General features: G+C 39.6%; 1 protein-coding gene across 1 annotated transcript in view; it reads right to left on the bottom strand.

The window, feature by feature from the left end:
- Positions 1-26,292, bottom strand: part of LOC140228874 (follistatin-related protein 5-like) — a 61,612-nt gene that overhangs the window by 13,773 nt on the left and 21,547 nt on the right. The window contains exon 2 of the mRNA XM_072309143.1: positions 4,948-4,996. Within this exon, the coding sequence (XP_072165244.1) occupies positions 4,948-4,996 (49 nt within the window). The remainder of the gene's footprint in view (positions 1-4,947; positions 4,997-26,292) is intronic.

The following is a 26,292-nucleotide window of genomic DNA, read 5'->3' on the forward strand; positions in this document are numbered from 1 at the left end:
TACCGGCTTTAAACGACGACAGCAGCAAAAAAAAAAAAAAAAAAAAAAAAAAAAGCAAATGATCGTCCAGATTAACCAGTATATAACTTAATGAATAAATAAGTAAATAAGTAACTAGTAAGTCAATAAGGAAATAACTAAATAATGAATTGATATTAACAAGATCTTGTTAATGCATCCAAGGATTAGAACCTAGAGTTATATAAACTGATCCAATGGTATACTGTAAAAAAAGGGGGAAGAAGGTCCAAACATGGCACGCTGCACTGTCATTTGACCGATTCAGATAGAGCCCAAATTATTACCTTAATGGGTCTTCGATAAAATGACGTCAGGAGACACGATTTTTGTATGATCTCATTCGATTATTTCTCATGTTGAATCTTTGGATTTTTGTTTAACAGTAATGACTGTTTGTCAGTTGCATTGCTAGTACATGTCGTCATATCCCAACAGTAAATATTAATGTGTACGAATGGTTCGAATGCAGTTTTCCTTAAGATATGCGAGCAATCCCATATGGACATTTTGGATGCCCATTCGTGGATTGCTGAAGTGAACACATGAGATCCGAGTCAGACAAAAAGAACGCTCGTTGAGATAACGTTCCTCATGTAAACAAGCAAAAACAAAATGATAAAAACAAGACTTTAATTTGCCCAGACGATGTTGCCTACGTCATCATAAGAGGTCAAAGTTGACAATTTCCATTACAGTGTTTCTGAAATACTATCACCAAGACCGCTTCAAAATAGATACAACTGCAATGAGAACACTCAGAGAGGAACGTTTATATATTTCTATCCGTGCAAACTCCGGATTCTAAACTGCCAGCGTCCCGGATTACATCGAATCCCCGGAATGACAACGATAAAATTCAGCCATTTAAACGTCACCTGCAATTAGGGCTAAATGATCGTACGTGAATTGAGTTGAGAGATACATCAGAATGCAAGGAATGACATAAATCTTTGTCAGTTGCCTTCATTGTTGTTTTTCTTCTTTGGTTGCGATTTTTAGTTTATTGATTTATTGGTTTGCATTATGAGACAGACAGAGTCAGACAGCTTGAGGAGAAAATGGACCGTGATTTCATGGGATGTATATTTGGCCATCTGCATGTTATTTACAGCGAATTAGGAGTTTTCCTCCCCCACCCCTTCCCACGCAGCATTGGTCCCCTTTCTCGCTGTAGCTTCTTAGAGGACAACTCATTGAAATAGAATATATCCCCATAATCCCATAATCATTCCAAATATAGTCCTACCTATACATATACTACAGTAGCATGCACCATTATCGTACACCAAAACTGTCTTGAACATGGTTTTCCTGAGACTTCGAGGATTTTTTCTTATTTCCTTTGTTTTATATAAGTACATCAAGATCAAAACGGAAACTTTATACGACTGTGGGAATTTACCAAAGATCTACACCAAAAATCCTACACCTGACAGAAATAAAACGATGTACGACCTAACGTCAAAACACGCCTGCCCCTCCTTATTTGATAAACTGACTACAGTTTTCAATTCTATATGCTCACACCAGAATATTTCAAGACGCTCCCTGCATGTATGACACGATACCGATTGCTTGAGGTGTAAACTTGTACGGTCAACTTTATTAATTTTATGTTGGGGAGGGGGGGGGGGATGATGCGTGATGCGGCAAGGATGTTTACACGGTAAGTTAAAGACCACATTCTTGGACGTAATCAGAGGGCTCGTTCTCAGCCATAATTGGACGCTGATGGTAAAAAGCTGTCAACCCAAGCCCAGTCCCACATTATTCAGAGCATGTTGATGCTCACTTGACCTTTCCTTATCCCAAGATCGCTCATCATCTACGTTGTCAAATCGATGACTGGTTGATGAAAGCCTTCCCGCCCGACTGTTAAATTGCAGCACGTCACTGCGCTGAACATTCTAGCGCTTGATTCAATTAGGTTAAAGTACTATACACTATGACTCCGTAATGATACCGTTTATTCATACGAAAAACGTCGACAACATTTCATAAAGATTAAGTTCATGTATATTAATACTGAAATTACATGCCTCAAGACTTCGACAGAAAGTTGACACTAAACACTAACAACAAGTATTTACTCTTAATTGTCTTTCAGGCAAAATCCTTATACCTATCAGGTAACCTGACACAAATATTTTGGTTCCTCTCCAACTGTCAAAAATGTTATCAAAAAAAAAAGAGAGAGAGGAATATTCTCTCCCATCTTCCCTGATTAGACTATGGAAAGCCCGAAGTAACATGGGGAAAAAAGCAAGATTGCAAACTTATACCAAATGCAAATCGCCCGTAAACGGGAATCACATTATTGATATAATTATCACATCAGGGAATTATCTAGAGACAATATTACTATCAGTTGGTACAAGATATGTTCCGCCTCCATTTATACCTCCAAAGATCTTCAGTGATTGCAAGCTCAGTCCCCCCCCCCCCAGTTCTCCACCCTCAGACTTTCTTCGTTCCTTTCTACACCCCACCCCCTCCCTCCAAACACACTCTCTCTGTAAAGTTGATAGCAAAATTAAACATATTCAAGAGGCAGTTGCCTGATCGCCTACAAGATCTACAAGACACAGCATCGTGAATGAGGCAGAGGTTTCATTTTGTCATTTAGCGCGCCATACAGCGCGGAATTTCTGCATCTTATTGACTCGTGCATGGCATGGCACCCAGACATCCAGACATAAGGTGAAAAAAAAAAAGAAAAAGGAGAAAAAAATAGTAGAAAAAAAAAACGTCATATTTGAATGATACCATGGAGTGTTGGCGTTGTCTGTTGCTCTTATTCACTACATGGCTGCTAGAATCTGACAAAACTCATGTTGTTCTACATCATTATCCGTGATTAAGAGACGAAACTTAATCTGTCTAAGGTATACACATAATGCACGGTGCATATTATCATGTCTCCCGACACGTTTAATGATTTTTCGAGTGCTCAAAATATCGATGTTTGCACTAATGGGTTTAAAGGGCTTCAAAGATATGGCAATTGTAACACATCCTTTCAAGGATTGCTAACAATCCCCAACAACTTAAGCATTACTGCAGAAAGCTCACTTACGGCCTAATTCAGTTCTTAATCTTGATTCTTTCTTTTTAGAAACTAGTTTTCCAATGTACAATTGTGCAATGCAACACCATTACAGGAAATACAAATGGGTATGCATACCTACATAGTATGGGCATCTCTTAGTGAGTGAAAAGATAGACAACAACAACAACAACGGTGACCCTTTTCCTTTTGGTCATTTTCTAGAGTACAACGTCATTCCACTAAACAGAAATGCACTCAGAGTGCATCCACCACCCGAGCTCAAACGGAAGCATGCCGCCACTACCCCTTTGCATTCAGCTCCGTCTGTCCCGAGGCCCACACTCGTCCGATCATTACATGAATTTCAATTTCCCGGCATGTCTGCGGGGGCAATGCCAGCTCAGAAAGCGGCAAGAAAAGATGAAGAAATAGAGGGAGAGGACGAAGGAAGACCGGATCGATTTTTGTCTCCATGGCAACGGGTTAACTTCTGGGATCGAGAACACTTGAGGGTGATGCCTAGAACGCTTGCCATGCATATTTATCAATTAGGTGATAGCTATCGGCACTCTTGTATATTCCCTTCCTCTAGATCGCCCGTCTCCTTCTCGCGTGCCCCAATTCGATGTTATCGCCACATGCGAGGACAGGGGAGCGCGAGTTTGTTCCTGGTGGTAAATGTTGTTGTTTTTTCAATGGGGGAGGATAGGGGAAGCGAGGGGGAGGGCAAGCTAAAAGTTATTGATATTCGACTTGTATAGAACATAATGATATGCGTTTTGCATCATAGTACCGCACAATATTGTGATATGCAGTATGACCTTAAAATGATCTGCACTTTGTCATGGAAGGTCGTGATGAATAAAAAGAGTGGATATTATGAGGACCGTCAACACTTTCATTTAAACTGGAAAGGGCAATGCAGTAGTTCTTTTTTGAGATAAGAAGGAAAATAGAGCAAGGTCTGTGTTAGGAAAGTGCCACGCACCACACAAAAAGTGCACATACAAAAGAAAAATCTATAACCACCTTGGCTTCTTTTGATGTGATTGTGTCTTCATATCGCAATCTCACAATTCTAATCATTTGTATTTTTTTTTCATATTCCATACGTCAACAGAGCTTCGTCTGCATGTTTCATACAATAAGCCAGTTCAGGGCTCCAATAAGCGGGAAAGGGTCATTGATTTTGTACCAACAGTGCACGTTGGATTTTATGTTCACAGAGATGAGCATTGTGATAAAATGATTATTCGACTATCCTTATAAATGGTGCTTGCCAGCACATCCACCTGAGAGCAAAAGTGGTATTTGGCAATGTCAATAGAAGAATAATTATCAATACTTTCGATGCAAAGTAATGAAATGGATGCTTTCCCCAAATGTTTAATGGACCATTCACGTCACATGAACTACTGTTATACGCAAGTTCATCCTTTCACATGACTGATGAATTCCATAAATTGTTACTTCGAGAAAGCCTATATGCTTCTAGTAGTTTTGTAACGAGTGAAGTGCATGGCCAACTGAGAAAAAAAAAGAAAGATTATCATTTGATATACCCATGTGCACATGAGCTTATCATTCGGTGACACGACATTTGCTCCTGCGACAATTGCTCCGGTCCTATTTTCTCCAAGGACTATAGGGTCAGCATTATTAGGGTTGTGATAGGGTTTTGGGTTTAGTTTGATATGATGATTGGGGTTAGGTTTATGTCTGCGGGTAGAATTTATGTTTGGCTTTGCGCGCAGATATTTCATAGGAGCAATTGTCGCCGGAGCAAATGTCATGGAACCTATCATTCCGATAATTTAAACGTCGACTTTCTCTGTTAATTGTCTTTCCTTAAGGATGTCTGTCATTCACAAACTCACCGACAGCTGGGAAGACGTCGTTCACGTGCCACGAATCTTGTGCCTTTTTCTGTCAAAGAGATAAAAGAAAAACATATATGTCAGCCTGAGGTTAATGGATGCAGATGAGAGATTCTCTTTTCATTCTGTGTCATTGCGATTGTCATTTGCAAACGATATACCTTTAAGGATATCATAATTATGATATATTATATACTCTGCACACTTTTTGTTTAGTCATGGCAGGTATACCATCATGCACGTGTACATTGATGAAATGACAATAGCTACATTGAATAAGGTGATTGGTGGAAATTGCGAGACAATATGATAATTTAGAATGTCACAACGCACTTATCGATATTATATCAAATGGCATGTCGAGAAAGTTTACAACTATAAACGGGAAAATAAATGAAAGATCATTCAACCATGTTTTCCTATTCTGAATCTTTTGTTGACATCGATGGGGAATGGATGATGTTATCCCGAACTGGGGGAGGGTAGATGGGGGATAGGGGCATTGCATGGGTCAGACAATTAACCGGGAGATTGAAATACGCACAACGTAAGATTAATACTATTTATTGCCATAATTATGCCTGATATACAACGGATGTCGTTAATGTTCATGAACTATTTATGAACTCACTTGCACGAACATGCATTAAACAAGTGCACCCGCTCGCGTGTCTTGAATGCGTTGATTGGCAAACATTATTTATTTCCACTCCACTTTGCCCAAAAATCGATGGTTTCACTTACAGATAATGAGCCAAAACAAAACAAAATAAAATACACGAATCACGAAAATAGTGTTTTTCATCGAAGGTAAACGTCTTCGAAATCAGTCGATATGCATTAGATTGAAATAAATCATTTTCCCCGTCCTGCTGCCTGCATGCTCAGTAAATCGCGTTAAACGGATTAGATGCGCAAAAAATACCGTCACAAAATTAATTCACTTAATGTCACATTGTCTGGGCTGGCGCCTGCAAGCCAAACTTTCACTTATAGGCTTGTCATAAATTCTATGAAGCAATTCAACAAGATTGGAATGATGTGTGTGTGTGGGGGGGGGGGGGGATGGAGACCTAAGAGGCGCAGAGAATGCTGGCGAGAGAGATGGAGAGAGAGAGAGAGAATCGCCCAAATGCACCGACTGTTATAGAGTGCTTTGTCAAGATAAATCGAAAAACAGCCGGAACATTATACATGGATGCATGTGAAACATCCGTTGGGTAAATGACAATGAAACGATTGTCTGAGTTTGAGCGTGCGTGCGTGTGTTTGTGTGTGTGTGGGGGGGGGGGTGGAAAGCGAAACGGAAAACGAAAACGAAAAAAAACTTTTAATTTAATTTCATCTCATCTCATCTCATCTCATCTCTTTCGTTTCATATCCTATGCAACTGCAAATAAAGATTTAATATACATAAGGACACAAAATCGTAATCAGTGAAAATACTGTCAATTGAAATGCAATGAATCTTATGTCTTTTATGACAAATACAAAATCAAAACTGATTTTGATTTGACTTATATCGGTCTTCCACAAGTTAATGGTACCTTACGTTCCTTATCAAAATGTCAACAGTATCGACGCATCTTTCATTTCTCTTCACTCAAAGAGATGCATTCTCTTTGCATTTTCAGTTCGTTAGTTCATGGGGCGGGGGGGGGGGGACATTAAGGGGAGCGCCGATATTGAAAAAATAACAGAATCGCAGTGCACCATGGGAAGTGTCACAAAGCAAAGCCATGTGTTTGGATCAGGGTATTTGCTCCCGAAATGAAACGTGCAAAACAAAATCCCTACATCAACGATATCATACAGAGACAATCTAGTGTTACAGCGCGCACCACAAATACAGAGATTCGGGGAAGAAAAAAAAAGAAACACTTGCAGCTACAACTAACTTCGCTTTGGGTTTGCTTTAAATCTTTGATAATATTTCATGAGCTGTATATTTTATGAAATGAAATCATATATATATATAAACATTATCTCTTGGATTACGTAGGATAAGGAATGTCTCTTACAGACCGGGCAGCACAAAACCACACAATTTTGCCCGCCATTATTTTTCCCGCCATTAATATAAGTTAACACGTGACCACTCCTGAGACCGCGCAGGCAGCTGGAGAAACCGAGATGTAGCGCTAGTGGCAGCTGGAAATGGGCGCTATGAAAGAGGAATAATTTTGCTGTAATTGGCAATTATCAACCTTCTCAACCCAGGGATGGAAATGCACCACAAATAGCTGTTTGAAATGATATTGACTTTGAAGCAGGTGCAATGGTAAATTATCCCAATTAGATTGCATTGCCGTCTTAGGGAGGGGGTGAGGGAGGGACGGAAGGGGTAATGTTTTGGTGTCGATGTGTTTTGCTGCATGTAGAAGCCAACTGCTTTGCCAGGCTTGGTACCGGTAGATACATCTAATCCAGCACGTCCTTATCCTTATTAAGCTTGTGCCGATGTTTCAAGATGAATCATTTACTATACAAATGCATGAAAATTGTCATTCATCTTTGCCTGATGAAATCGGGGGAACTGAATTTTGTAGGGCGTACCGTTAAGTACCGTTAACAATCAAGATGTTAACTTTCTCGGTGTATTAACCCGTTGAGGAGGGACTGGTTTTGCTACAACACGCATTTCTCATAGACACCTACCCGAGTATACTCGGGACTCGTCCTCAACGGGTTAAATAGAAAGAAAGAATGGGCCTTTTTATAAGATGTGGGAGAATAAGCAAAGATTACATAAATAAACACATAGACAGAAAATCGTTCCTTGAACTCCTGTATTTAGACGTTGACTTTACAAGATTATCGATCCAGATAAAGCGAAGCTGTATAATCATTATAATTACATAATAAGATCATAATCACCTTCATCATACCCATTGGTCATTTAAACGCTTATATCAGATCGAGCGCAATCATTATTGTACGACGATAACGAAATTGCAGGGTACATGAATAGATCCATGCTTCAGTTGCCCAAATCCCGTTTTTGATATGTCCACATCTTCGAAAGATAGCAAAGTGGGCGCATTACGATACGGACTAAGTGTGACGTCATGTCATGTGAGGCTGTTTACCGCACAGACACATTCTTGCACAAAGCTACGCACACCAATAAAACAGTTCATCTTTCTGATCATTCATAATCCTGAACTTTGACACGAAACTTGAGTGGTATTCTTTATGAATATGACAGTGTACCCTCATAAATAGGATTCAATTTCATTCCATAACAATCACTTTCATTTGCGCATTGGCAGTCATCAAATTAATACACAAACATAACCTACGAGAATAAACAAATGCTCCCGTCTCGCATAATAAGTTTAGAGAACGAGCTGCGATGCACATCGATATCTTATACATCGACGGTAAGTCATGGCTAACTCGAATCCCGTCAACGTCTGAAATTAGATGATAACCTTGGCGTATTGCTTTATCACGTCATAACTTATTTATTTATGATAGGAATGGATCGTATTGCAGAGAGTTACCACTTTTGACGTTTTACGACAGAGAATTCCATGCCGAGGCTTTGTTCTTAGATAATATCGCCACATTTTGATGAAATATTCATATTCGTACAACACTATCACTACCGACATCTGAGCTCGTCTATAGATTCCGGCAAAGTCCCGTACAAGAGCACACCTTAAAAGCTCTACGGGGGAACTGCGCCTGCTGCTCTCCTCTGTGTCCCCACCCCCTTCCCCCTTCCCCATCCCCTGTTGCATTCTGTCCCGGTATCTATTTAGTCATCACCTTTCTGGGTTTTTTTTTTTTTTTTCATACGGCAGGGATCAGTCTGGAGAATGCCCTGATATACTGAAACCTGGCTATTCATACGCTGGCCGAGTCGGAAGGTCGCACGGGTAGAATCACGGCGGTGCTTCCTTCCGCGGCGATGATGGGGGCAGTCTGGCCGTGACCCGCCGATGCGATTATGCTCAAATTGATTCCGCATTAATGCTCGCGCTCTACACTCGCTCCCTGTCGTGATGAATGTGTCATGGTATGAGTCAGACTGCTTCAAGCTTTATTCATCAACTCGTGGGAGCCAGACGTTTTCAATACTGGTCATTCTTTAGTACCATCCTCCCCCACACACACACATCCCCTTATACCTGTCTATGTAACTGATTGTCTGTCATTTCATTTGCAGTAGTCTCTTCACCTGTCGATTTACCACGAAAAAAAAAATACATAAGATGTGTGTATGAATGTGTGCACCTATGTTTGCACGGATGCAACTTATTCTATGCTCGCTTTTGGAAGGATAAATGAATGTATTCTGTGTAAATGTGCGTAGACATTGTCATCTATAGGCATGCATCCACATCTAATAAAGCTCTCCGTTGTTCGAGAGCTTATATCTTTACCTATGGTAAATCAGTTTTGTGTTTACTTTTTTGGGGGGATAAATTGACGGCTCCTTTTTCTCCATTCAACTCTGCTGAAACATAGTATATAATTCACACACACACACACACACACACACACACACACACACACATATATATATATATATATATATTATAATATATTATGTATGTATATATACATATATATATATATATATATATATATATATGTGTGTGTGTGTGTGTGTGTGTGTATTATTATACATTATTATATATATATATATATATATATTTATATGTATATATACATGAACCTATTCTCTTTTTTTTTCATCGCTCTCACTGTCACATGGACTCTTTTTTTTTACAATTTTTTAACATGGGTCTGTGTTTAGTTTCTAGACGTATCTACCGGTTTTATTATCTCGGATTGACTTTCGGTCATGGACACGGAAACCGCACAACGAATAAGAGGCTAGTTCCTTCTCTCGCGTTGTAAACACAGTTATCCGGGGTTTGCTGTAATGTAATGTGATAGCATAATTTTCTATACGCCCCCCCTCCTCCATTTGATTAAAGACAAATTCGAATACTTCGGGAGAAAGAAATTCCCTGTAACACACTGCGGTATACACCTTTTTATAATTCATAATACGTAAAGCGTGCAGTTTCCAATGTAAACAATGACGGAATTATTCTAACCTTCCACGCGGATTAATTATATTTGCGCAGCACCGTCACGGTTTAATAATGATCCCATAGGAATAATAAAAGCTATGTCTTTTCAGTCAAGAACTAACTGTCTAACGTTTCGTTTCAAAGCTACTTTGAATTTATTGTCTTGGGTTCATATAACAATCATTCCAAGATATGCGTCATGGAGTTAAAGGGAAAAACACATAAAGTGATTGAAGACAGAGTAAGAGTATATAATGTGAATATGGCACCTACTTGTTGAACTATATATCTGTGATGTTTGGCAATACAGGGTTTGAACCGTAAATCTTGTGTTGGGCAATTAAAAATGGATTTTGTTTCATGTGTTTTGCTGTACCATTCTTCACCGCTCAACTCCACGTCACTACCTATTTGTAACCACTGTTTTTTTGGTGTGTGTGTGTGTGTGTTTTTATTGGTTGGTTGCATCTTGCATTGGCACTCATTACAAAAACCTCTGTTAACGTGACGCATACGTTCATGCATTAATGAGGACTCCTGTGTCTGTGGAAAAACGGCTTAGCCTCTTTGCCGCTTTCAAGCTTCGTTTGCAGGGGCTTTGCAAAATCACACGTGTGTAACTTTCTCCGCCTGTATAAAGTGCCGACTGCACAGCTGTCTCGATCGGAGGCTGGCGAATATTCATGCCTCGAATCCCTCACGAGTAGACAGATATCGACTTAGCACTCTCTAGGGCCCCGTTTTTCAGGACCGAGCTACTTTCCGTGTCAAGAGGAGAAGATGGGGTGTCGAATTCGGAAGGGGCGAGCAGGGGAAGAGGACGATGTTGCTTTTTGGGCTTATGTCCTCTTGTGGAGGCTGGCAACGCCCTGAGAATGCCACCGATACGTATAGGCCTACGCTTCTTTGCCATTCACAGAAAATTTGGCCAAATACCGGTAACTTCCATAATACACAGTGGTGATAGAGAAATAAAACACACACAAACATATTCTTCTGATATGAATGGGATTTGTGCTGAATGACAGTTGACGCCTTAGCTTAAAAGAGCAAAACTTGAGATTGTAAGATGATGCTAAAATTAACCTAATTTGGTGAAATCAAAACAAAAATGAATAATGCAGTATGTGTGTACAGTGCATCATTAGAATGGATACAGTACTTTCGACTAGCAGTCCTCTCCAATATATTGATATAGTATCATTTTTAATGGTTTTCGTATCATATAACATCAAATTATGTATACAATATCGGCACGCACTCTAGCGGCAATGGACGAAGAGATTCTTCGAATTTCTCTCCTTTTTTGTCCCTCGAAAACGCAACCGTGTTTAAAGTCACTTTGAGGTAAGAGCGATACATTTTCACCATAAGTATTGACTTAAGACATAGTGGTGATTAGGAGTCGATTCTCAAAGAGATACTTTTTGACAGTGATCTGTTCAATGTCTGACAAGAGAACTTGCTGAAAGCTCTAGGTGAGTATGCATAACATATTTAGAAGACAATTAATATTTGAAAGAATGATGGTTAATGAAAAAAAATCTAGGGCCTATATTATAATAATCGAGTACTATTCTATACGCCCTCTACGGCTTACTTAAAGCAGTTTATTTCGTCCAAGTATTAAGACAGAACCGAGAGCATTCACGCCCATCTAGTAAGACAGGCATGCCAGATTACACATAAGTAATTTTCAGTTCTGTGACAGTTTATGTAATTGGCGGGTGGTGAAATGACGTGGATAGCTGTGTGTGGGCATTGTTCGCTGATCCGCATGATCGGAATACTCAAGTAACGGCTGTTATGTATGGTGCTTGGTATACACTCAAAGCACACACGTTATCTGAAAATACCGCCGGTATTGTTTTGTGGCGAGTTTTCAAATATACCGGGGAGTGTGGAGACTGATAATAAAATGGTATTCCTTCATCTCTTCGGAAACAGAATTTTTGCTTTTAGTTAATTGAAGCGCTTTCTCTTGATTGAAAAGATTTCACTTGATTGACATGCACCTCCTGTTATCAGCATTCTGACTCGAAAGCATGATACACTACGTCAAAACTCGGAAGAGATACATGTATGTTCCTGTGTACTGTGATAATCAGATTTCGGATCGATCTCTCTTGATTATTTTAGACCATGCAGAGAGGATAACATTATCAGCATTCCCATTGCCGGAATCACATTTACCTAAATGAGGAGGGGCGAAAGTTATCTGTACTCCCATTTCGGCATCCTCTCAGCATGTAACTATGGTTACCGCGGGAGGATGAAGGAGGTACTGCTTGATCACATCAACTCAGCGAGAGAAAAAAAAAAACCCTCAATATACGTCTACGAACTTGTCGAACACGCACTGAGCGACGTCTTAATGCAGCCTTTTCATTTCTTAAGAAAAAAAAATCATCCCTCAAACCTGCCCATCAGCTTGACAAACTTTAATTGTGGGAGTGTGTATCACAATAACTATGTTGTGAAACAATCAATGTCTTCCTCAGACCGTTCGAAAATGATTATGATGAAAACCTGGAAGATGGCTGGATGACGAGAAACATGTGTCAATACGAAAATCTGTCAAAATCCTTCTGCATTATATCTTTTCTGCAAGAGGTGGTATCCCGTTGTATCGATCACCATGTAAGCAAAAACGTGCCAACACTACAGTGGTGATAAATGAACTCGTAACAGTTTCAATAAAACAAAATGTGTGTGTTAGAATGTCAAAGATTAAAATGTTATCGCCTAAATATACGAAATGTGTCTCTCATGTCATAGGCATGTAAAGATGGCGTATTTTTCCTAAATCATTTTGTAGGGGAAGAGTAAAAAAAAGATAGCAATTTGTCGATTTCTCTCTCCATTCCTGTTCGCACCTTCATCATAAAGTTCCTCGCTTTTGCTGCAAGAAGTCAATATTGGTACGTCGTTACCTTAATATCCCTGCGTGATAATGAAATAAAGATGGTCACGAAAAGGGTTTGAATCGGACAGACGAACGCAAGAGTGAGATGTATGAATATATGTATATAAAACACAATTGCTCGATTGAATATACTTTTAGGTCTCTCTGGTCTGGTATCATATCCATCCTTGAAAATCTACTAATACGGAATGAATACCTGCTGGTATCACGGTTGAGAAAACGCGTGACTCGCACAATGCGCGGGAAAAGTCAAGTCGTGGTGAAAACAACGGGGGGGGGGGGGGGGATGCACCCCCAAAAGCTCTTCTGTCACGAAGTAATATTTGATCGCTGCTGATAGCAAACCGAAAAGGTTTGACACGGAATTAAATGTTTGCTCGCATACAGACGAACGAGCGCATAGAGGTGCGAAAAGATAGGAGTCCGACACATTGTGTGCGCAGCTTAGGGGGTCTTAGTCGACCAAGAATAGAAACCATCATCAATAGCAGAGTAGAAATGTAAGCAGATCTATCGTAATTGTGTATATGTAAGAGTGAAAATGAGCGTTCATCTTGTATTGGAATTCTATAATGACCAAATCTCGATTTACTGTCACAGATTGCATGTTCAAAAGAGCCGTCAGGGGAGGAGTGAAAAAAAAAATGACGGATATACAAGAATATGATACGCAGTGAAAGTTATCAAGCTAACAATTAGGAGGATTTTCGGCAGAAACGAAAGATATACTCGGTAAATACGTCATCAAAAATAATCGTACAAAAACTGAATCAGGTTTACTCATAGGCCTCTGCTTCCAACTCTACTAGCAACAACTGCGCATTAATGGCTCTATTGGCGGGAAGGAATAGTGTTCATGTAGTACTGCTCTGGAGGTAGGGGCCTACATGTTACATTACAACTCCTTAATCACACCTTTAGTCTAATGTAGTGGCGCACAATCTCTCGAGGACGACCCTAATTGGATTCACTGATTGATGCAACTCCCTTAGACACTGTTCGCGAAGCAAGGCCTTTGAAGTTGAGAGCCGATGCTGTAGTTTTAAAGGTATACCTACGTCTCAGCGCCTAATGCTATGCGCTTATAATCCGTGGACTGCAGATGTCACAGCGCGTGAGAGGCAGGTTGTGAGAGCGATAGGTACTCGTGGTCACATAATACGGCTCGCAATCACAGCACGAAGAAAAAGTTGAGAGAGAAGCAGTACATGTAGTATGTGTGCGCATGTGTGTGGGTATGTGTGAGAGAGATAGATAGGGGAATATAAGGGAGGGACTGAGGGAAGTGGGAGAAAGAGAAAGAGACAGATAGAATGGATAGAAAGTTAGAAGGAAATGAGAAATTGAATAAATTATGTCCATGGATAGATTGAGAGATATGTAGTCACAATCCTCATTACACTTTGATAGAACGAAACGTGCTTCCAATACATCGATGATATAACAAATTGTATGTCTGTTCCCTCTCATGAAAAGAACATTTTATAAAGTACGGTCAGTCAGTAAGACATTCAGTTTTGATAGAGAGGAATACAGTGGTGAATTGATAGACAGATAGACCGATGTGGAGAGTGATGGGAGGGGGAGATAGAGTAAGGGAGAGATCAACGTGTGATTTCCCAGGGTGCTCATTCCTTACAGAGTGGGCTGCTAACAGACCACACCTTTCTCATGCAGGCCCCGTCCAATGTAGGCAAACGTTCTCGCAACCTTCCCCTCCTTTGCCTGAGCAAACAGGAGCATAATATTGGATCGGTTCGGTCCGTATTGATCGCCTCCTTTTAGCTAATTTCACATCAGAGGCTGATACGTCTTGGCGGTTGGGGTGCATCGACTAGTCTGCTATTTTAAACACGTTGCGATAACATCAAGGACGTTCACGATTACTCCTTAAACCCGCTATTACCATGCATTCAGCTCTTTTATGTAACCCTATAACTACTTGCAGCCTGTTTATTCAAAGTGACACGGGTATTAAGAGGTGTTGTCGGAGAGAGGACTAACGATCGGGGATAGTGTACAATACCGATGATCATCTTATACCTTTCTACCTTGCTTCAACTGGATGACAAGTCGTTTGGTTTGCTGCCTTACTTATATCTGGGTCATTGTACATTCACTTATACAGAGTCGTTTAGAGGAACATGTCATTGGCATAAAACCGGTAAAAAACGCATGAAAGTCAAACCTCATTATCCTCTCACAACGTTTTTGCATTCCATCCTGTCATAGAAACAATTTTCAGGAAAAGTGGCAGAAACCGTCTTTAGTTGCAACTTGCACAGTCCCCCTGACTGTCAAAATGAGAACGGGCAGGCCTTATTATAATAATGTTGTCAAGCTTGCGCCTATAACAATAATCTGTTTCACATCGACACAAGACCGCAGTCTGGCAAAGACAGACTAGGCAAGCAGCTGCGCGCCCCAGGAATAGCAGGGAACAAACTCGCATGGACGGCTTCATGTATAGTGTTTCCCAGAGGGCGTCTGCGTGGATCCGGAGGCACGGAACTTATACGGAGGGACGATCATTTTCAACTCTCGCTTTCTCGGTCACCCGTTTATTGCTCAAAAATGAAATAAGTATTGGAGTTTTGGTTTCATTTCTTCCTATCGGACAAAATGTAGGGAGGGTGGATGCGGCTGACATTTTTTTCATACAATCATCTTGTTTCTCACAGTCGCGTAAAAAACAACAATGATCACATTTTCCACTGAAGACTGTATCATCCAGAATAGTTCGAAATATAAAACAATATACGGTTCCATGTCATTTGTTCCTGTGACAATAATTGTTCCCATGCAATAACTGCACGATAAGCCAAACATAAATGCTACCCACAAACATAACCCTATCCCTAATTCCAATCCTCACATTATGAACTAGACCTAAATCCCGATCACAACCCCAACCCTAAGTCCTTGGAGAAAAGAACACCGGAGCAATATCGCAGGTGCAAAATGTCATGTCACCCAGTAGACACCCCCAAGGACTAACTTTAATGATTATCTAATGAGCCTTCTTATGCAATCACAATCACAGTCACAATATAGATACCTATACTGGTGTTAATTGACCTTCAAGTTGAAATCATTGTATGCCCATCTAAATGAAAACAGATTATAGGTCCATGCAGCACTGCGTTTGAGAAGGGATTGAAATGTCATCTTAATTAACCTTTATACACGTCTGATAATGACGGATTAATAACCAATTAATCTCTGCCTCAAATACATGATCCGGAGGACATCGCATCCGTACATCAGCTTCGAAGGACATAACTATCATAGCGATGCATTATTATGTTGTGTTATCTATTGAGTGAGTGAGTTTTGTGGAGTGATCCCATAGCAAACCTCCATCACATACGCATGCAGGCACAAAAACATGAAGCATCTACACGAACGATTCACTGGGAATTCCACGTCGTTCTTCTATCTATCGACCTGTAGATGTCGTGTAGGCGAACCTACGGCGTGATATAGATAGATAGATGGATAGATAGATAGATAGAGAGAGAGAGAGAGATAGAGATAGATAGATAGATAGATAGATAGATAGATAGATAGATAGATAGATAGATAGACAGACAGATAGATATAGATACATAGATAGATAGATGATAGAAAGAAAGAAAGAAAGAAAGAAAGAAAGATAGTTAGATAGATAGATTGATAGATAGACAGATAGATAAACAGATAAATAGATACATCAATAGAGAGAGGTAGAGAATATAGAAAGATAGATACATGCATACATAAATTCATATTAGTGTATCACAAGTATTATTTTGATAAATGTTAAATTGCATCTTTCGTTCTCACACGGTCGCAGAAAAATATGTCTAAACCGGATAAGCATATCATAAATGCTCTTTTCCCTAATAGTGAGGCGAGTGCATCGTTATGGACGACCAACAAAAACAAACAAACTAATAAACAAACAGACAAACAAACAAATAAACAAACAAACAAACAAATAAACAAACAAACCTTCCCCCTCCTAACGACAAAAATGAGTGATGCCTCACCGCATCATACATGGGGAAATAAGTCTGGTCGTCTATTGTGGACTTGATTACTAGTATACGACAGCAAACCCGGGATTCATCAGTGTAATGGACACACGGGAATGGAGCCTGATGGCTTGATTATTGGCATTATGATTAGCGCTGAAATGGGACATGCAAATTACAGCTGGCCTGGCTAATAATCTGATGACCATTTTAGTGGAAGGCGGGAGTGACGCTATAGCCTCTAAACCCAGTGCCTTATAAGTTGACTTGTTTTTTTTTTTTTATCTCTTCCTAACAAGTTGCTATCGGAGCGACACAACCTACCAAATAGGATGTTGGTGGTAATCATGATGATGAATGGATTTCCAGTGGAATAAAGTATAACAGCTACTGTTCTGCAGCCAGTTTTTTTTTTTTTTTTTTTTTTTTGGTGCTATATGAATTCGAACTGGACATTTTCTACAAGCTTTGCTTTCTACAAGCTTTGCTTTTTAATGAACTTCTCTATTCTTTCTTCCTTTTTTTCAACTGAAGCATGACTTTGTATTTTTTTTACCAGTATGCGCTCTTATGTTTATCGATATCATTTATTCATTGCAAAGGCAAATGCTTTTTGTTTATGATGTAATACCTGACTTATCTTGTGTTATGTTTTTGTTGAAAGAAAAAAAAAGAAGAGTGAAAATAAATGAATTGAATTGAATTGAATTGAATTGAATTGAATACCTTTTATGGCTTTGTGTATCCCTTTACTGTCTCCCCGCATGTTCTCAGTCAAATTATCAAAACATTTCCGTTGAGTTATTATTTTATATTTTATTATATATATTTTTTTTTTACATTTTGCGCTTTGCAGCATAACAACGTGTGAATTTCCTGATTATTACACTCCAAAATCAAATGTTTCTTCTTTATTCTCTTTTATCACTCATTTCCCTTCTCTCTAAACACTTTCCCCTTTTATTCCCCCTCAATACTCTTCCCTTTCTAACACTCACTAGACAGTAAACGCTCTTTCTCGATCCTACGCCTGAAACCCAAGTGTCGGTATTATTGATATAGTTTAATCACATGCGGGACACGTAATCTCATAAAACGCGCTGCGATCCCATGAAACTCTTTAAGTGGCCATCCGACTAAACAAAAATCCCTTCTTTAACCTGATGTGTATGTGCGCGCAGCGAAGTGTTGCGTGCGTGCTTATGTCTGTAGAGTGAGGCGAACGAACTTCTGGGGAGGGGTCTGCGATATGCTTGTAGCTGATGTCCAGTACACAATCGTACGTTTTTCAAATTAAAGAAAATAATATATTAAGAATTATAATAACAATCATTTCCTGTGGACTGATCAATGTTCCGATTTCCACATAATTATGAACTTTTGAAATCACCATAAAACTTTCGATTGCAAACATGAATTTTCGCCTCAGCTAGAGAAAGACTAAAGTTGACGCGGCGCCGCCCCCCCCCCCCAACAACAACAACAAACGACAACAACAACAACAAATAAGGTAGTGACTTGGGACAGCCCCTTCAAACACTTCTGAAGATATGGTGGCAAGAGAAGACTTATCAAGAAGCTTTTTTTTTTTTTGCCGATTTTTCTTGACACAACTTTTCAACCTGTTTACATGTTCAATTCACAGCTCCGAAATAGACCTTATGCATATGACGTCACACGGTCTTACCAACTGAAGGGCGCCCTCCCTCAGAGGGCAAGCGATGCGTTGCTAGAGCGTGCTTTTACACGCGAGGCAATGGGCATTTACACACAACATCGGTGTTTCTTTTACTGTCTTTTCTATTGCATGTAATCTACAGCCTTAGATTGGGAAATTCAAGCTTGTATAGCAAAATCGACATTTGAGGTATGCATTGCACTCACCAGGTTAATGATATATCCAACATTTTGGCACAATTTTCATGAAAAAAGATGCAACTACCAGCGGTCGTAACAGTTCATCAACCTACGAATCCGTTAGCCAATCACATTTGAGGTAGATTTCTACGTGTTTTTTACTAAAACACGTACCTCGCATGTGATTGGCTAATGAAATTCAAAATGGCGACATACATTCAGCGAACGGCGATGTTGCGCTATGGATACAAATTTCTGCGATATAACCTAGGAATTCTGTAGTTACTGTGAGTATTTCGATTGCACAATGTGAGAAAATTACCCAACTATTGCTGCATAATGTGTCATGTCATGTCAAACTTGTTTGATGGTGAGAAAAAACCTGCCACTAGCCTGGGGACTGGCGGCGAGTGAGGCGATCGCCGCTAGCGCGCATAGGAAAAGCACATAACAAGCTGCACGCCTCTGCGATGTCAAGGACTTCGCTTGCCCTCTAAGATGGCGTCGCGAGAGGTTGTCAAGCGAGTGATGACGTCAATGCATAAGGTCTATAGACATCTGCAGTTACATCAAACTTACAAAGTGTCTACTACAGCATGTGCGAAGTCTATTCCTGGATCCAAACCCTCAAATTGCGACTATCTTCTTCTGCTTTTCTTCATATGGTTGAGTGGAAACATAATATGCGAAGGAAGCAAAAGATCGACCCAATACACAGCTTTGAATGAAGCTCAGCGCAATAACTCGATTTACCGAATTGCGGTACACTGCACGACGCCGAAGAGGGTCACGGGCCCCATTCACACCGAATGCATCGACCCTCACCCGAAGGTCGATCATCGGATAATGTCCTCGACCAATAGGTTGGATACGCCGGCGTGGCATTCCGATGATGCATGACGGCGTTTCTCGCCCGACTGATCGTTAACATAGCACATCGAACACGCCCCTCGACTTACACGCTCAGCGTCTTGTTATAATGTAGGCCTATGTGCCGTTTAAAAGTAATAGTTGTGAACGTCCACACTTACCAGAATATGAACCATTAAGTTATTTAGCTCATTAAGAAAAGCAATGTGTATTATACATGGCTGTCAGCGCGGTGATTAGGATTAACTAGGTTTCCTAAAATTGTTAAATGTGCAAGACATTAAACGGATAGTTTGGATTAATACAATTACCCATGGACCTACTACACACATGGGCATGCATCGCTCGTTCATATTATTCATGCACCTGTTTCTGTCAAAAGCGTCACAAAACATTTCAAACATGCTTTCCTGCTCAGTTATCTCATCATTTCCACCGACAGCCAGCCAGGATATACGTATAGAAGAAGATGGTGCTTCGAGAAATCTTAAAAACTACATGCGCAGAAGACATCAACTCTCTTACATCAAGAAAAATTCGTGTGCAGTTGTAGTGTGTATTGGGAAATCATCTCCCAAGCAATTTCATCTGCGAAATGCATGCACTTTACAAGAGAAAGTGAATATTTCGGCAGGTTGATTGTGATTTGTAATCTGAATTCTCCATTTTTAGCACATTGTTTTATAGTAAACATGAACAGTAACGGTAGATGACATGTATGTCTTACCATTAAGCAAAATGAATGTGACGTGCCTGTCAACAAGATGGGTTTAGTGTCCACTATATACAGTAATTACCAATATTGTGACACAAAATTTGTCATGTTTTCAGGTTTGCTGCTCCTCATCATTGGTGTTTACTGAAAGACATTCGAGTCTGAAAAGGCACCTCAGCTAAATAAGACCGAAATGAGGGAAACTTATCTTTTGTCAGTGACGATGAACGATTATACACAGTCGTTATTGTCCAAACATCTGAATGTACTCATTAAGAAAAACATAATCAGCTGGCGGTGGTGATTATGGTATCAAAAGAAAGACCTCCGTTCATAGTCCATGTGTGTGTAGTATAGGTCCATAATAAAAACGCAATATTTTCCTCTCCTTTTAGATCAATGACGGCAGAAATCAGATTTTTGTTTTCAGCATTAGTATAAGTAGCCTCAGCTAAATAAGTTTTTAAAAAGCAACAATGGTTTACAATCCATATCTTATTTTTCCATTAAAGCCATAAAATAAATGGGCCATAAGTCATTTTCACTACGACGACTAAATTATAATGCACAGTACTTCACTTCCACTAAATTGCTGGCAAAATGCATTTTAATTGGCGATTGGACTATTGATGTTATTGAGGACACAGAAGCAGTCCATTGAAATCGAGTTTTGAGATACCCCTTGCGCTAATAGATTTTCAGTCACGTGTTGCTTATTAGCTGTGCAAAATTTCTCCACCGTACGCTACCCCCTTCCCTCCCCCCCCCCCCCCATCCCCCGTCCTCTACACACACACACACTTTGCAATCTATAGTATCTTTGCTTTTCACTCTTTGATAATGCATGCTGTATGATGCATCACCGTATCTACCCGAGTGTGGGCTTAAATGATTCATGAGCAGCTTCTAGCCTCCTCCGAGTCGCATCGTGTGTTTTTTTTTTCATACTCTACCCAGCTTACGCTCTCTCTTACAGCGGTAAAGAATCATGAAATTCTAATCTAGTTTGAACTCTTTACTTCATTCAAGGTGCATGGAATCATAATATCTGTGAAAACAGCTCGAGATGATGACACTTTTGAGTTTAATTACATCAAATTAGCCAAGTTTTTTTTTTTTCAAACCGTTGTCCTTATTGGGTCGCCTATGGAGAGTTGACTTCATGATATAATTTTAACATAGCTGCAGAGTCTCTTACAATCCATCAAACCGATCAGCATTAGCATTAATGATTTCCGTCACAATTAATTCAACAAAATGTGATGACTGTACGCTGCGTGTTCCCCTATGTATACAGTGTGAAATATATTATTCAGTTTGATATCGGAATAGATTGGTCCATGTGCTTCCAGGAAATAAGGCGCGGAAAAAATCACTCCAGTTTTCAATGAGCGTTCACCGAATGAAAACTGCATTACGAAATCTGCGCAAGTCATGAAACTCATTAATGAGCTATTTTGGGTTATTGGCTTTTTACCCGCTACTTTTCATAAATTAGTCACAAGGGCACATTGATTTTTTAGCATGTGAATCAAATTCTAACTCGTGCAAGTTAATGTAACGTATGTAACACTGACGTAGTTGATGGGTTTCTATATTAAAGGGGCCCTGAAATCCAAATGCATGTTGATTTGTGTTGATTTATGATACCCTCAACATCACTTTTGCGTTGAAACGAATATCTAGAAACATTCCATATATTTTTAACGATTTTTTCTTCTATTTTTCTTCAGATTACTTGGGAACGCCCACAAAAAATCCTTCCAAACCAATCAATATTAATATTCTTGAGATGACCTCATCTGTCAATCACTGCTAAAGTACTGAATTAATGTTTAACAAAAGACATTGGAATGCACCTTCCCCTCGACTCAGCATAACTTGCATGTTCCCTCGCCATGTCTTTTGTTAGTTACATATATGACAGAAACATGCAAGTTATGCTGAGTCGAGAGGAAGGTGCATTCCAATGTCTTTTGTTAAACATTTCAGTACTTTAGCAATGATTGACAGATGATGTCATCTCAAGAATATTAATATTGATTGGTTTGGAAGGATTTTTTTGTGGGCGTTCCCAAGTAATCTGAAGAAAAATAGAAGAAAAAACCGTTAAAAATATAATGTTTCTAGATATTTGTTTTACCACAAAAGTGATGTTGAGGGTATCATAAATCAACACTAATCAACATGCATTTGGATTTCAGGGCCCCTTTAAGCAAATGTCACACTTTTCATTAATACCTTGTAAATGAGAATATTTTCTGTCTGTTTGCTCACTATATTTGGTTGCCACGTTGTGCTAGACTATATTGTCTGCCTAAAAACTTAGCGAGTTTAGAGTGTAATATCATAATTATGCATTGTTCAAGTTGGCCTTGATTATCAGAAGAAAATCAAACAGACAGAATAGTAGGCCTGAAAGGTTTCAGATTGATAAAAGCGAACGTATAGTAACATACGAAAGTAAAGTTAATGCATCTAAAGAAATTCACATATTTATATGTGAAATAATGATTTAAGTGCAATGACCGCATTATTATATGAAAATTGGATGACACGATGACGTACAATGACCTACACACAAATTTACTAAAAAATCCAAATGTACATGGACAGTGGTATCTTTCAAGTTAATTTCTTTTTTTTGGGGGGGGGGTGGGGGATGTTGTCGTTTAAACTGCCGCAGTGCTTATTTTTATGGTTGTAGTTGCTAAATTAATGATTTACAAAAAAAAGTTATCTATTTTTCAATGTTGTTTTCTGCACATATCAAGGGGAATGCTTTGAGTTGATGACACTATGCACTCAACTTATGTGCGCACAACATGATAATGGCTGTGACCATAATGGCATGCTATCATTATTCGGTAAAATGTGTGCAACTTTAAAATCCCGGAGTTCCTATTCTAACGTGCAGTCTAAGCCCAATTTTGATATAGTCCACCATACCTGACTGGTGGTGATTTGGCTCAGTCGGTAACGAGTCTGCCTCCAGATCCAAAGGACCCGGGTTCGATTCCCGAGTCTGAGCGATGTTGTGTGTAATCATCCGGTCCCCTCCATGTATAGTATACAGTAAGAGGCAAAACACTCTGTCCCTCGGACAGGACATAAAATGGAGGTCCCGTGTATGAGAGAGTAACAACTCATGCACGTAAAAGATCCCGCTTCATTGTTTCATCGCACAGAGCAGGGTGTTTAACCCTCATATCCAACTGGACCCCATTGAAGACCAGCTTTAGTGCAGCTAAACATCGACTATCCAGCCATCTTCTCAGATGGAAAATGAAACAAACAAAGAAACAATAACCACAACCTATACTGGTCTGATGTTATTCTAGCTTTTGTAGTCAATTTGAATATGACATGTATGATGTGGAATTTCACAAAACATATATTTTGGCAGTCAAGTTTTTGTTTTGGACAAACATAAAAAAAAAAAAACTATTCAAAATTTAGGCAGGTGCCGTTGAAATGCCGAGAGTGGGAAAATCAAGAGCTGAGAGAGAGAGAGAGAGAGAGAGAGATACAAGAATAAGATTTATGCTATGTTTGGTCATCATGATTAAACGCAGCCCTTTCTATAATTTTCCAGGGAAGTATTTCATGAAGCGTTTTGTCAGATATTTTTTTTTCTGACGAAATGTGCTCACAGCCGGTTAGATGCAAGGATTTCTTTAGCTTGGATATAACAGTTTGTCAGAAAAAAATAAACATCTGACAAGACATTTCATGAAATGCCCCCAGGTATCTTCGTTCTTGATATACATGAAATAGATCGAGTTAGTTATATTCAGGTTTTATTGTAAAGTGTGCAGTTTGGTACGATAATGATTGGACAATGAGTTTTGATATGGCGTTTGAAATGTGAGGAGAAGTTAATGAGCCAGTGCATTATGTAAATCTCCGACAGCTCAACTTCTGCATCATCTATGACACCACGTAATGACGTGTGACTCAGCTAGTGGCCCTGCGTTGATCACACGTCATGGTGATAAATGGGTGAGAAGTTTGCTGGATGTGTGTTGACACTTTATGTAGTTAGTCTCCCCTGTGAAGAAGTGCCATATTGTGTGTGTGTGTGTGTGTGTGTGTGTGTGTGTGTGTGTGTGTGTGTGTGTGTGTATGAGGTGTGTATACTTTCTTTTGTGTGTGTGTGTGAATGTGAGAGCGAAGTGTGTATGTATGATAGTGAGTGTACTGGGTCGCACTGTGTATCGCCGGAATTATTGTTAACGTTGCTACCATGTTTGCCGTGACATGTATTTCAATATTGCGGAAGAACAGAAGCGAAAAAAACCCACCAAAATCATGCAGCATATTCATTATTGGTAACTCTTGAAGAGTGAAACCCAACAGGTGCAAAAGGAAGTTACTTCCTTGCAGTTACTGCTATCCGTCTGTTTTCGTCGGAATACTATCTCACTGAAAGCAAGCACATTTTCCTGCCGAAACCAAGCAATTACAGCTAATGGCTACGAAACTAACACAATTTTCACACCGTAAAAACGCCGCTCCTCTTCCAAACGTAGAATTAACTGATGCTGCTTGGCCAATGTAGAATATACCATCGCATATTAATAGATATATAAGTTATTTCGTTGTCAGCATCTTAAATGTCAGGCGAGGGTTCTTCACAGACGAGCCAGTGACAGCTCTGCGTAGCTTTTATAAAGGGTGCGATATTGGCGCGGAGTGAATGATGGCTTCATAGGGAGTCATTAGAATGCCGCTCAGAACACAACTATGAAAAAATAGTCTGGATGAAAAAAAAATAAACAAACGAACAAAAAGAAGCATAGAGAGATATAGAGATAGATAAAGAGAGATATAAAGGGAGAGATAAGGATAGAGCTGGAGAGAGGGAAAGAGAAGAACTGATCATATATCACCGCCAGCTGCACAGACGATCTCCGCGTCGACATCAACACCCAATCGCCTTCCTTTTAAAGACGAATTTCCAATCGGAATCAATATCCCCGCGCAGACGATTACAAATTTGGCGCTGCATTCAGGCATCGCAAAATGCAACGGTTTATCACGTACGGCATTCCCCGCAAAATGCGAAATTCACACTTATGTCTATTTAGAACAAATGGACGTGAGATAAGTATACGTTTGATCTTGAGATTGAAGAGAAGGTAGAGTCCCAAGAAACAAAATGCTAAAAACTCCCATAAAATACATGCACATTCGATGAAAGACAACTTTTCCATAATCATTTTATTTTGCATGTATTTCATATGGCAAACAATGAACTCTGACGAATTAAGAGACTGCTCAAGGAACGTTTGATGAGGATTGAAGTTCAAATTCACAAATACAAATATATCTATGATGAAAGGATTACGTTTACTCTGCCAGGGGCATATGACTTGGCCTGACGAAATAAGTGCTGTGATTTTAAGCGCATTTTTTCCCGGGGGTGGGGCACAGTTGTCTAAATTTCTAGACGTTTGCCTTCCTGTACACTGTGTACCCATCACCAGCACAAGAGAAACGTATAACTTTGCAAAGCAGTTCCTGTTGGGTATTCCTTACAATTTTTGCTGCGTTACATTGCAAGCATTTCGGACCAAATTGTTCACATAAGTGAATTTTGATGGAAATGAATCAGGGACGTACCTGTTACTTGGCTGTCGTCTGTGAAGAATCACATACCTAGCAGACGAATGCATCATTTCTCGTTGCTGAAAATGATTTGGCACTAATTCTATATTCTTACAGCAACTATCCACAAGAAAACAAAGTCCATGTGGACTGGTTAGCTGCACCTGCATGTTGAAGTTTCTATTTCCAGCATGTAGATTTTGTATGTTGTTTAGGCAACGGCGCGACGATGTAGTATCAAATTGCAAGTTCTAATTGAATGTATTTTTTTTTAACTGAACTCCTTGCAGTTTTACCTAT

The sequence above is a fragment of the Diadema setosum genome, chromosome 5 (assembly GCF_964275005.1).
Source record: "Diadema setosum chromosome 5, eeDiaSeto1, whole genome shotgun sequence".
Classification (NCBI taxonomy): Eukaryota; Metazoa; Echinodermata; class Echinoidea; order Diadematoida; family Diadematidae; genus Diadema; species Diadema setosum.